Raw genomic sequence first — 14,350 nt, forward strand, 5'->3', positions numbered from 1 at the left:
CCATAGATGCCCCATATAATGCTCCATGCAGTTCTTTATGGCCCCATAGATGCCCCATATAATGCTCCATGCAGTTATGTCCCCATAGATGATCCATATAATTCTCCATGCAGTTATGGCCCCATAGATGCTCCATATAATGCTCCATGCAGTTCTTTATGGCCCCATAGATGCCCCATATAATGCCCCATATTTTACATCAGTATTTGTAAGCCAAAAACAGGAGTGGGTGATAAATGCAGAAGTGGTGCATATGTTTCTGTTATACTTTTCCTCTAATTGTTCCACTCCTGGTTTTGGCTTACAAATACTGATGTAAAATACTGACCATATACTGCTAGTTTGACGGCAGCCTTATAGTAAAGGTACCTTCACACTGAGTGACGCTGCAGCGATACCGACAACGATGTCGATCGCTGCAGCGTCGCTGTTTGGTTGCTGGAGAGCTGTCACACAGACATCTCTCCAGCGACCAACGATCCCGAGGTCCCCGGTAACCAGGGTAAACATCGGGTTACTAAGCGCAGGGCCGCGCTTAGTAACCCGATGTTTACCCTGGTTACCAGCGTAAAACTTAAAAAAATAAACACTACATACTTACCTTCCGTGTCTGTCCTCCGGCGCTGTGCTTTCCTCTGCACGGTCAGCCAGAAAGCAGAACGGTGACGTCACCGCTGTGATTTCCGGCTGGCCGGCGCTGACACAGGATGCAGGAGGAGTGCAGAGAAGCAGAGCGCCGGGGACAGACACGGAAGGTAAGTATGTAGTGTTTGTTTTTTTAACGTTTACGCTGGTAACCAGGGTAAACATCGGGTTACAAAGCGCGGCCCTGCGCTTAGTAATCCGATGTTTACCCTGGTTACCAGTGAAGACTTCGCTGGATCGGCGTCACACACGCCGATCCAGCGATGTCAGCGGGAAGTCCAGTGACGAAATAAAGTTCTGGACTTTCCTCAGCGACCAACGATCTCCCAACAGGGGCCTGATCGTTGGTCGCTGTCACACATAACGATTTCCTTAACGATATCGTTGCTACGTCACAAAAAGCAACTATATCATTTACGATATCGTTATGTGTGACGGTATCTTTACTATGAAAGAAACCCACAGATAAAGGCATTCCTGTATTCAAATGGGAAAAAGGAAATGGCAAAAATGTCCACATCTCATTGGTTCACTATGTGAAGGCTATGGAAGAAATACATTTAGGCAGGTGTCTAGGCCTGAGGAGCGAATTTTGAAGGAGTATACTCAAGTTTAATATGAATAGCATAATTATCAGTTAGTTAACAATGTAGGGTCATTTTATGGATGCCAGCTTTGTTTGTTACTAGCACATTATATGTAATTATTTAACTTCACCTCTAAATGCAATTATAGATGTGCTTAAAGGGAATCTGTCACCCCAAAAATCGTACATAAGCTAAGGCCACCGGCATCAGGGGCTTATCTACAGCATTCTGTAATGCTGTAGATAAGCCCCCGATGTAACCTGATAGATAAGAAAAACAGGTTATATTATACTCCCCCAGGGGCGGTCCCGCTGCAGTCCGGCGCCTCCTATCTTCATATGATGACGTCCTCTTCTGGTCTTCTTGCCGCGGCTCCAGCACAGGCGTACTTTGTCTGCCCTGTTCAGGGTAGAGCAAAGTACTGCAGTGCGCAGGCGCCGGGAAAGGTCAAAGAGGACCGCTGCCTGCGCACTGCAGTACTTTGCTCTGCCCTCAACAAGGCAGACCAGGTACGCCTGCGTCGGAGTCACGGCAGGAAGACAAGAAAAGGACATCATCGTATGAAGCTCGCAAGCACCGGATACAGACGACGACGCCCATCAGACCCGGACCGCAGCTGGAATGCCCCTGGGTGACTATAATATAACCTGTTTTTCTTACCTTTCAGGATACATCGGGGGATTAGCTACAGCATTACAGAATGCTGTAGATAAGCTCCTGATGCCAGTGGCCTTAGCTCATATATGATTTTTGGGGTGACAGATTCCCTTTAAAGCAGTTTTCCCCTAAACCACCTTTCCTACTCAGACAATAATTCCTATGGTAACTGTATAACACCTGGATTACAAAAAACAATACAGAGTTTGCATTTCAATTTTAAATTACATTTTGGCAATACCATTTTGTGGTTAGATTTTGCTTAAAGGGTAAGTCCTGCTCTTCTCTTTTGTATTGGGAGTTCAAAGGGGCATATGACTTCACACATATTGATACCTGCAAGGACGCATGCGAGATCTGCAGGTTTCGTGTACAAGCCCCATTCTAGTAGAAGAAGTAATCCTTTATATTATAGCATTTCACCTAAGTTGTTTTAGAAAAAATAGCTCACAAAAGACAAGTCCTGAGTGAGTTCAATGGACATAAAAATAAAAGAATTATGGGTATTAAAGTAAAAAAACAAAAAAACTTTCATTTTAACCCCTTCATGCCACAGCCCTTTTTCTTTTCCCTTTTGTCCTCCCCTTTTTCCCAGAGCCGTAACTTTTATTTTTCTGTCCACATAGACATATAAGGGCTTGTTTTTTTTAATGTTGAGTTGTACTTTTGAATTACACAATTCATTTTATCAGTGTACTGAAAACTGCAAAAAAAAATTCCAAGTGCAGTGAAATTGTGAAAAATAAATTCTGACTTTTTTAACCCCTTCGCGACATGCGCCGTACTAGTACTGCGCTGCCGGCACTGCATTAGTGCCAGCAGCAGTACTAGTACGGCGCACCGATCACCGCGGTCTCGCGCTGAGCGCCGCGGTGATCGGGTGCAGGTGTCAGCTGTATACGACAGCTGACACCCCGCAGCAATGCCCACGATCGGCGCTATCGCCGATCGCGGGCATTTAACCCCTCTGATGCCGCTGTCAGTAGTGACAGCGGCATAGAGGGGCATCGCGCAGGGACGGGGGCTCCCTGCGCTCTCCCACCGGAGCAACGCAATGAGATCGCGTTGCTCCGGTGACCCGGAAGGAGTCCCCGGATCCAAGATGGCCGCCGGACTCCTTCCGGGTCATGAAGTGACCTTGCTAGCCGGCGCCTGCTGAGAGCAGGCGCTGGAGAGCCAGCTAAGCTGCCTGTCAGATCGTTGATCTGACAGTGTGCTATGCACAGTGTCAGATCAACGATCTGATCTAATACAGAGATGTCCCACCCTGGGACAATGTTAGAAAGTAAAAAAAAAAAAAAAATAGAATGTGTAAAATAAAATAAAAAAATCCCCAAATAAAAAAAAAAAAACATTTCCCAATAAATCCATTTATTTATGTAAAAAAAAAAAAAAAAACAATAAATGTACACATATTTGGTATCGCCGCGTCCGTAACGACCCGCTCTATAAAACTATCCCACTAGTTAACCCCTTCAGTGAACACCGCAAAAAAAACAAAAAAAAAAACAAGGCAAAAAACAACGCTTTATTATCATACAGGCGAACAAAAAGTGGAATAACACGCGATCAAAACGACGGATATAAATAACCATGGTACCGCTGAAAACGTCATCTTGTCCCGCAAAAAAAAAGCCGCCATACAGCATCATCAGCAGAAAAATAAAAAAGTTATAGCTCTCAGAATAATGCGATGCAAAAACAATTATTTTTTTTATATAAAATAGTTTTTATTGTGTAAAAGCGCCAAAACATAAAAAAAATTACATAAATGAGGTATCGCTGTAATCGTACTGACCCGAAGAATAAAACTGCTTTATCCATTTTACCACACGTGGAACGGTATAAACGCCCCCCCTAAAAGAAATTCAGGGATTGCTGGTTTTTGTTCATTCCGCCTCCCAAAAATCGGAATAAAAAGCGATCAAAAAATGTCATCTGCCCGAAAATGTTACCAATAAAAACGTCAACTTGTCCCGCAAAAAACAAGACCTCATATGACTCTGTGGGCCAAAATATGGATAAATTATAGCTCTCAAAATGTGGTGATGCAAAAACTATTTTTTGCAATAAAAAGCGTCTTTTAGTGTGTGACAGCTGCCAATCATAAAAATCCGCCAAAAAAACGCTATAAAAGTAAATCAAACCCCCCTTCATCACCCCCTTAGGGAAAAATAATAAAATGTAAAAAAATGTATTTATTTCCATTTTCCCATTAGGGCTAGGGTTAGGGCTAGGGTTAGGGCTAGGGCTAGGGTTAGGGCTAGGGTTAGGGCTAGGGTTAGGGTTGGGGTTAGGGTTTCAGTTATAATTGGGGGTTTCCACTGTTTAGGCACATCAGGGGGCGTCCGATCTCAATTCCAGCTAATTCTGCTTTGAAAAAGTAAAACAGTGCTCCTTCCCTTCCGAGTTCTCCTGTGTGCCCAAACAGTGGTTCCCCCCAACATATGGGGTATCAGCGTTCTCAGGACAAGTTGGACAACAACTTTTGGGGTCCAATTTGTCCTGTTACCCTTGGGAAAATAAAAACATAGGGGATAAAATATCATTTTCGTGGAAAAAAAAATATTTTTTATTTTCACGGCTCTGCGTTATAAACTGTAGTGAGACACTTGTTGGTTCAAAGCTCTCACAACACATCTAGATAAGTTCCTTGGGGGGGTCTAGTTTCCAATATGGGGTCACTTGTGGGGGGTTTCTACTGTTTAGGTACATCAGGGACTCTGCAAATGCAACATGACGCCTGCAGACCAATCCATCCAAGTCTGCATTTCAAATGGCGCTCCTTCCCTTCCGAGCTCTGCCGTGCACCCAAACAGTGGTTCCCCCCAACATATGGGGTATCAGCGTTCTCAGGACAAGTTGGACAACAACTTTTGGGGTCCAATTTGTCCTGTTACCCTTGGGAAAATAAAAACATAGGGGATAAAATATCATTTTCGTGGAAAAAAAATATTTTTTATTTTCACGGCTCTGCGTTATAAACTGTAGTGAAACACTTGTTGGTTCAAAGCTCTCACAACACATCTAGATAAGTTCCTTGGGGGGTCTAGTTTCCAATATGGGGTCACTTGTGGTGGGTTTCTACTGTTTAGGTACATCAGGGGCTCTGCAAATGCAACATGACACCTGCAGTCCATTCCATCTAAGTCTGCATTTCAAACGGTGCTCCTTCCCTTCCGAGCTCTGCCATGCACTCAAACGGTGGTTCCCCCCCACATGTGGGGTATCAGCGTACTCAGGACAAATTGGACAATAACATTTGTGGTCCAATTTCTCCTGTTACCCTTGGGAAAAAAAAAATTGCGGGCTAAAACATCATCTTGTGGAAAGAAAAAATGATTTTTTAATTTTCACAATGCTACATTCTAAACTTTAGTGAAACAATTGGGGGTTAAAAGTGCTCACCACACATCTAGATAAGATCCTTAGGGGGTCTTCTTTCCAAAATGGGGTCACTTGTGGGGGGTTTCCACTGTTAAGGCACGTCAGGGGCTCTCCAAATGCGACATGGCGTCCGATCTCAATTCCAGCCAAATGGCACTCCTTCCCTTCCGAGCTCTGCCATGCGCTCAAACAGTGGTTTATCCCCATATATGAAGTATCGACGTACTCAGGACAAATTGCACAACAACTTTTGGGGTCCAATTTATCCTTTTACCCTTGGGAAAATAAAAAATTTGGGGCAAAAAGATCATTTTTTGTGAAAATTAATTAAAAAATTTTTTTTACGGCTCTACATTATAAACTTCTGTGAAGCACTTGGAGGTTCAAAGTGCTCACCACACATCTAGATTAGTTCCTTAGGGGGTCTACTTTCCAAAATGGTGTCACTTGTGGGGGTTTCCACTGTTTAGGCACATCAAGGGCTCTCCAATCGTGACATGGGCTCCGATCTCAATTCCAGCAAATCTTGCATTGAAAAGTCAAATGGCGCTCCTTCCCTTCCAAGCTCTGCCATGTGCCCAAACAGTGGTTTACCCCCACATATGGGGTATCGGCGTACTCAGGACAAATTGTACAACGACTTTTGTGGTCCAATTTCTCCTGTTACCCTTGGTAAAATGAAACAAATTGGACCTGAAGTAAAAATTTTGTGAAAAAAAAGTGTTAAATGTTCAATTTTTTTAAACATTCAAAAAATTCCTGTGAAGCACCTGAAGGGTTAATAAACTTTTTGAATGTGGTTTTGAGTACCTTGAGGGGTGCAGTTTTTAGAATGGTGTCACTTTTGGGCATTTTCTGTCATATAGACCCCTCAAAGTCACTTCAAGTGTGAGGTGGTCCGTAAAAAAATGGTTTTGCAAATTTTGTTGCAAAAATGAGAAATCGCTGGTCAACTTTTAACCCTTATAACGTCCTAACAAAAAAAAATTATGCTTCCAAAATTGTGCTGATGTAAAGCAGACATGTGGGAAATGTTGTTTATTAACTATATTATGTGATATAACTCTCTAATTTAAGGGCATAAAAACTAAGAGTTTGAAAATTGCTAAATTTTCATAATTTCCGACAAATTTTTGTTTTTTTCACAAACAAATGCAAGTCATATCGAAGAAGTTTTACCACTATCATGAAGTACAATATGTCACGAGAAAAGAGTGTCAGAATCACCAGGATCCGTTGATGCGTTTCAGAGTTATGACCTCATAAAGTGACAGTGGTCAGAATTGTAAAAATTGGCCCTGTCACTTAGGTGAAAACAGGCTTTGGGGTGAAGGGGTTAAAAATTGTTTTTATGGTATGCATAAAAACAATTAAAGTTTGTAAAAAAAAAAAAACTTTTTAGAGGTGTGACGCCATTTTCCAAGACCCGTAACATTTTATTTGTGGAGATGTATGATAGCATATTTTTTGCGGAGAGAGACAACGTTTTTATTAGTACCATCTTGGGATAGATGTGACTTTTTGTTAGCTTTTCACAGCATTTTTTGTGGAGTTGTGGCAACCAAGAAAACGTAATTTTGGTGCTCTTGATTTTTTTCCGTTTACAGTGTTTACCGGTCGGGATAATTGCTTTTAGATTTTGATAGATCGGACTTTTCTAAACTTGACGATAGCAAATGTGTTTTCTTTTATTTTGTTTATTTCTTTATTTTCACTTGGGGAAAGGGGAATGATTTGAACTTACCGTATATTTTTTTCATGTTTTAAAAACTTTTTTTTTTTTTTTTTTTTTTAACTTTTCATTGATTCTGTTAGCCCCCTTAGGGAGATTAAAGATGCGATTATCCGATCACTTGTGCCACAGGCAGAGTTTCGAAGGCGTTTCATAACAACAGTGCCATTTTAACAAAGACAGGACGCGTATATATATAATACGCTTTTCTGAGTGAGAACAAGAAATAACATTTTTCCATCCTGGTGAAAAGAGAAAAGTTAAAGCACATTGTCTATATTGTGTCTCTAGTCCCCTAACCGTGTATTCCAAAAATGAATAATAAAAAGATATCAAAGTCAAAGGTATCCCAAATTGGCACTAATGAAAACTACATCTTGGCCAGCAAAAAAAACAAGCCCTCATACTGCAACTTCAAAAGAAAAATTAAAGCATGGCTCTCAAAATAAAATTGTTTGTTTCACTTATCCATACTGACCAGTAGAACAAAGCAAAAAAAAAAATAGTTACTTTACTTGCAAAAAAACAAAACCTCATAAAGCTACAATGATGGAAAAATTAATGGATCATCAGATCACAGTGAATCAATATGAAGAGAAGTTGCAGTCGGCTCTACAGGATATAATTAGATTGTCTAGCAAACAATTCATCAGTTTCGAGGCCGATTTCTACTGCTTTGTACGACATGCTTTCACAAACTTTACACAATGTCAGAGAAACTCAAAAATTGTATTCTTCCAGGCACAATTTGAATTTCTTCTCATACACCTGGGCTTGGAGGCGTCAAACTTCATTTATTCAAATAATGTTGTGCTTTTTTTCATAATATATGAGAACTAATTTCAATTTCTCATTTCAATTTAATATCTACATTTTCTTTTTTTATGATGATGATGTTAAAGGAAAATTAAAGGACAAAAATGAAACGTGTCTGTATTCCACATTGTTTAGAAGAACAAAGTGCCACAAATGCATTTTGAATGTAATTCCAACTTATACTGGGAAAAGTGTGTGTGTGTGTGTGTGTGTGTGTGTGTGTGTGTGTGTGTGTGTGTGTGTGTGTGTGTGTGTGTGTCTTTTTAACTGTGGTTTGGGGTAGCAATGTTTGTCTCCTTGTTTCATTTATTTTATACAATTTATATGTCCCCAGTAAAAGACAAGAGGAGTAATTCGAACATTTAAATTTATATTTTAACCCCAGTTACTGCAGAAACGCAGCTTTCTAAGAGCAACTTCGAGTTCTTGGTGCCACTGCTGCTTACTGTACTGTATACAGGGCTCACAAAGGCAGAGACAGTAATGAACCCCCTCTGACTTTTTATCGAGGAGTCCCCGTTCTTGCTGCTGTGCAATATCTGAGCAGATGCAGATTTAGGCTATGTTCACACGTTGCAATTTTGCTGCGTTTTTTTCTGCAGGCAAAACCTGCTCTCTTATCAGTAAAGAAGCGGCTTACAAAAAGCAGGTTTTGCTGTGTTTTTGTTGTCTCTTGTGCATGCTGATAAAGTTTAGTGCCGTTCCCAAAAAAGCATGACGCAACTTCCTTAAGGTTTTTGCACCAAAAACGCAGCAAAACCTGATACTTGTGTTTTTTGTAGTTTTTGCACTTACTCATTTCTTTCTAAGTGTGAAAAAAACGCTGCAAAAACACTGAAAGAAGTGGTATGTTGCAGTCTGCAAGAGTTTTCTGAAATCTCAGTTTTTACTGGTACTGTAAAACCCAGTTTAAAATGTTCATTAAAAAAAAAAGCAATGTGTGAACATAGCATTAGCAAGGACTTTCTGGCGCACCCTTACAGAGTGAAATGGATATTCTAAAAAGTACAAGAGTTTTGCAATAAAGAGGCTGTCCAACTGGTGCAATCATGGTAAGTATGACCTTTTAAACTATATGGATGGCCTAACTAAAATCGCCTGTTGAAGACTCCTCTCTAATATTCTGGACGACTTTGCAAAATTCATGTATTGCACAATGGGTGGCCGTCAGCAGGACGACTTTGCAAAATTCATGTATTGCACAATGGGTGGCCGTCAGCAGCTTTGTTTCTCAAATACTGAAGAAAAGAGTGTGAGCGGCCATACCTACCACCTTAAGTATAAAGCCAGTGGGTCCTCATTTAGACAATGAGTTGTGCGGATTTCCTAAGTATACTATTGTGGTCCAACACACCAACCTATAGCTTTTACCAATATTTCAGTCTATTCCTTAGCTACATTATTGAAAATGAAACCATTTCATATTTGAGGCTGATTTGTTAAAAATCATAGATCTATTACTAAGCAAGGTTTGAAGAGAAGTTTAACAGGTTTTTTTATCTCTTTTTTTTTTTTTACACAAACTATCTTTATTCAACTAGCTCTAATTCTTACCAGGCAAGAATATGAATCATTTAATCTATGTTCTAATGTTTGCTCCTGAAGTACTTTAAAGAGAGAAGCATGATCATATCTGCAGGGATTAGCAGAAATAAACTCATCCATCCCGTGTCTTTGTCCACGATCTGTGTCTGTAGAAAAGGGAAAAAAAATAATTGTACAATACAAAGCCAATCTAAGCAAGGCAGTGAAATATTATATTACATTTACACTTTTTTTATGCTTCAATTCAAAAACTGATCATCTAGAGCTTAATTCACTGACAACTTGATGATGTGACCTTGGTGTATTTCAAAGCACTTAGCAAACATCCAGGCTAAAAAGAAAATGGTCTGAGAAACAGCTCTACCACGTTGCACATTTTCACCCTTCCATTGTTCTGCCTGGAAATATGTCTACATCAGTACAAATAACAATAAAAAACACATTCATTACAACTAGCAATCTACTTTCCAAATGGCAAACTAGAGCAGAAATGAACATGTTAGCAAAAGGTAGGTCACTTACAGTCTTTGTTTTGTGCTATGCTTTTAATGAGACAAACCTTGGCAGAGTAATGGGAAGCGTTGTATATAGCAACAAAAATGGAATATGCAACCTTCAAGCAAAAAAAAAAAAAAGTCAAAGAGAACAGCAGTACATTCTGAGACTACACAACTTCTACATTTTGGTCTGTCCTAAATGTCAAGCAAAGGACCAAGTGCATTGTTCTTCATAGAGACATTTTCAACGCCTTTAGACCCCGCGGGTTTATCAAAAGAGGAGTTGTACTGATTGCTTTTATTAATGGTGTGTTTTGTTAAAAACATCCACGTGAATTATCTAGCACATATAGACAGAAAAAGCTAAGAGGGTTACTATTCCAACAAAACATTAACTCAGTTTGATACCAAAGTTCATATTGGGTGAGCAATCTGCTTACATTCATCTTAAAATGCCCTTTACAAAGGGGCTCCAGACCCTTTGTCCCTTAAAATTTAAATGTCTCTTTTTTTACATTAGTTATCACACATGTACTTCGCTAAGTGTACTGTTGAGACACAACACACTACCAACTTGAGGTTTCTAAAGGGAAGAAGACAAAGACTTATTGATCAATGCCAATTACAGAATCCGGGTCCTCATAAAACTCCTTATTGATCTGTGGCCATGATGCTAACATAATCAGTCACATTGAGAAATTTAGCCCCAGATCATATTGATCCATGTCATGTTCAACAGCCAACTACATTTGCAGATGGTAGAATTATTTCATTCAAGCTGAAAGATGTGCAGCTTTACATTTTTTTTCAATGGATACCTTTACTAATTCAGATCATATGGTTCTGCACTGTCAAAGCAAAAGCCAAATTCATTTGACAGTACATAATGGGGGTCTACACCAGTAAGAAGCAAAACCGAGGAAATTTACTTTCATGACATCACAATCATTTATAGACAACTATAAAAGTCATACAACATTGCTCAATTTCTGCACATCTGTATTAAAAAAAACACTAAAAATAAAACATGAAGGTATAAACGTTAAATATGACTGAACAGACTTTTTCCAGCTGTTTAAGGCACAACCAGCAATAGAAAGATAATAGAAGCTGGATAACCAAGTAATCAAAAATTCATTGCACTTGGACCCTGGTGCCTACGAGGACTCAAAGTTCCTTCTGTCACATAAACAGATACCAGTCTCCTAAAAAAGGCACATGCTACGTGGATATAGGCTACTACACAGATAATACAACGCAACTTGTCGTAATAGAAAAATATCTTACTTGGTTGAAATGGCTCCACGTGAGCATTTGTTCCTCTGGGGTTTGATTTCAGTGCATTATTTGAAGTAATGGGTTTATAAGATTGTCCTGTTGCCCTGTATATTGCCTGGACCCACAGTACTCTGTCCTGTTCATCATCACTCGCAAAGATTACAGTGTCCCCTTCTTTAACTGCATTGAAAAACCACCGACCTCCCTGTAGACCTGCCGACATAGAGCAATTGAAGAAATTTCTTAAAATATATATTTTTAATGGATTTGAAAGGCAAATGCATAAAATGCAACATTTTCCAACTTAACTTTAATCCTTGTTTTGCCTTTGTTGATTTTTTTTCCAAATACTTCACTTTGGAAAAAAAAAAGTAACTCCCCCTCACAGATGGTTCATACATGAAAAAAATAAAGTAAACCATAAAAAAGAAATAAACCATTTAAGAAATCAAACATTTGAATATAGAGAAACATCTTTTTGGCTGCTAAACCACAGTCCTGCAATTCTCTATACCATGCGCCCTGATGAGTCAATCCAGTTCATCTCTCTCTTAGAGGCTGCAGTGACATAACTTCGGCTACTTTCACAAATCAGGTTTTTCCCGTCAGGCCCAATCGGGCAAATTTTGAAAAAAAACGGATCCATCACATCAGTTTTTCATAATTTGCGACAAATCCGTTTTTTTCAAAATTCGCCTGATTGAGCCTGACGGATCCGACTAGCTATTCGGTCCGGAGCTGAATAGCTGGTCCAGAGAGGGAGATGGAGACAGGGAGAGAGAGGGAGAGAGAGGGAGAGAGGGGGAGAGAGGGGGAGAGAGGGGCGGAGATAGGGGGAGAGAGAGGGGGAGAGAGAGGGGGAAAGAGGGAGAGAGGGGGAGAGAGGAGGAGAGAGGAGGAGAGAGGGGGAGAGAGAAAGAAAGAGGGGGGGAGAGAAAGAAAGAGGGGGAGAGAGAGAAAACTCCCAGAATGGAAAATGCATGAAGCTACCCAAAATTCCAGGAGTCTGTATTAACCCCTTAGTGACAGAGCCAATTTGGTACTTAATGACCAGGCCAATTTTTGCAATTCTGACCACTGTCACTTTATGAGGTTATAACTCTGGAACGCTTCAACGGATCCCGCTGATTCTGAGACTGTTTTTTCGTGACATATTGTACTTCATGTTAGTGGTAACATTTCTTCGATATTACTTGCGATTATTTATGAAAAAAACGGAAATATGGCGAAAATTTTTAAAATTTTGCAATTTTCAAACTTTGTATTTTTATGCCCTTAAATCAGAGAGATATGTCACGAAAAATAGTTAATAAATAACATTTCCCACATGTCTACTTTACATCAGCACAATTTTGGAAACAAAATTTTTTTTTGTTAGGGAGTTGTAAGGGTTAAAAGTTGACCAGCAATTTCTCATTTTTACAACACCATTTTTTTTTAGGGACCACATCACATTTGAAGTCATTTTGAGGGGTCTATATGATAGAAAATAATGAAGTGTGACACCATTCTAAAAACTACACCCCTCAAGGTTCTCAAAACCACATTCAAGAAGTTTATTAACCCTTTACGTGCTTCACAGGAACTGAAACAATGTGGAAGGAAAAAATGAACATTTAACTTTTTTTTGCAAACATCTTAATTCAGAACCATTTTTTTTATTTTCACAAGTGTAAAAACAGAAATGTAACCATAAATTTTGTTATGCAATTTCTCCTGAATACGCCAATACCCCATATGTGGGGGTAAACCACTGTTACGGCGCACCGCAGAACTTAGAAGTGAAGGAGCGCCGTTTGACTTTTTCAATGCAGAATTGGCTGGAATTGAGATCGGACGCCATGTCACGTTTAGAGAGCCCCTGATGTGCCTAAACAGTGGAAACTCCCCACAAGTGACACCATTTTGGAAACTAGACCCCTTAAGGAACTTATCTAGATGTGTGGTGAGCACTTTGAACCCCCAAGTGCTTCACAGAAGTTTATAACGTAGAGCCGTGAAAATAAAAAATCGCTTTTGTTTACACAAAAATGATCTTTTTGCCCACAAATTTTTATTTTCACAAGGGTAACAGGAGAAATTAGACCACGAAATTTGTTGTGCAATTTCTCCTGAGTACGTCGATACCCAATATGTGCGGGTAAACCACTGTTTGGGCGCACCGCAGAGCTTGGAAGAGAAAGAGTGCCGTTTTACTTTTTCAATGTAGAATTGGCTGGAATTGAGATCGGACGCCATGTCGCGTTTGGAGAGCCCCTGATGTGCCTAAACAGTAGAAATCCCCCACAAGTGACCCCATTTTGGAAACTAGACCCCCCATGGAACTTATCTAGATGTGTGGTGAGAACCTTGAATGCCCAAGTGCTTCACAGAAGTTTATAATGCAGAGCCGTGAAAATAAAAAATATTTTTTTTTCCACAAAAAAGATTTTTTAGCCCCCAAGTTTTTATTTTCACAAGGGAAACAAGAGAAATTGGACCCCAAAAGTTGTTGTCCAATTTGTCCTGAGTATGCTGGTACCCCATATGTGGGGGTAAACCACTGTTTGGGCGCACGGCAGAGCTCGGAAGGAAGGAGCGCCGTTTTAGAATGCAGACTTTGATAGAATGGTCTGCGGGTATTATGTTGCGTTTGCAGAGCCCCTGATGTACCTAACCAGTAGAAACCCTCCACAAGTGACCCCATTTTGGAAACTAGACCCCCCAAGGAACTTATCCAGATGTGTGGTGAGAACTTTGAATGCCCAAGTGCTTCACAGAAGTTTAGAATGCAGAGTCGTGAAAATAAAAAATATTTTTTTTTCCACAAAAAAGATATTGTAGCCCCCAAGTTTTTATTTTCACAAGGGTAACAGGAGAAATTGGACTGCAATAGTTGTCCAATTTATCCCAAGTACGCTGATGCGCCATATGTGGGGGTAAACCACTGTTTGGGTGCACGGCAGAGCTCGGAAGGGAAGGAGCGCCTTTTTGGAATGCAGACTTTGATAGAATGGTCTGTGGGCATTATGTTGCGATTGCAGAGCCCCTGATGTACCTAAACTGTAGTAACCCCCCACAAGTGACCCCATTTTGGAAACTAGACCCCCCAAGGAACTTATCTAGATGTGTGGTGAGAACTTTGAATGCCCAAGTGCTTCACAGAAGTTTAGAATGCAGAGTCGTGAAAATAAAAAATATTTTTTTTTTCACAAAAAAGATATTGT

The 14,350-nt window shown here is 40.0% G+C and overlaps 1 protein-coding gene across 7 annotated transcripts in view; it reads right to left on the reverse strand.

Moving 5' to 3' along the window:
* Window positions 1-14,350, reverse strand: part of CADPS2 (calcium dependent secretion activator 2) — an 854,105-nt gene that overhangs the window by 503,531 nt on the left and 336,224 nt on the right. For all 7 annotated transcript variants that reach the window (XM_069764895.1, XM_069764893.1, XM_069764892.1 and 4 more), the window contains exons 11-12: window positions 11,154-11,357; window positions 9,379-9,515 (exon numbers count right to left, since the gene is read on the reverse strand). In XM_069764895.1, the coding sequence (XP_069620996.1) occupies window positions 9,379-9,515; window positions 11,154-11,357 (341 nt within the window). The remainder of the gene's footprint in view (window positions 1-9,378; window positions 9,516-11,153; window positions 11,358-14,350) is intronic.

This window comes from Ranitomeya imitator, chromosome 4 (assembly GCF_032444005.1).
Source record: "Ranitomeya imitator isolate aRanImi1 chromosome 4, aRanImi1.pri, whole genome shotgun sequence".
Lineage (NCBI taxonomy): Eukaryota > Metazoa > Chordata > Amphibia > Anura > Dendrobatidae > Ranitomeya > Ranitomeya imitator.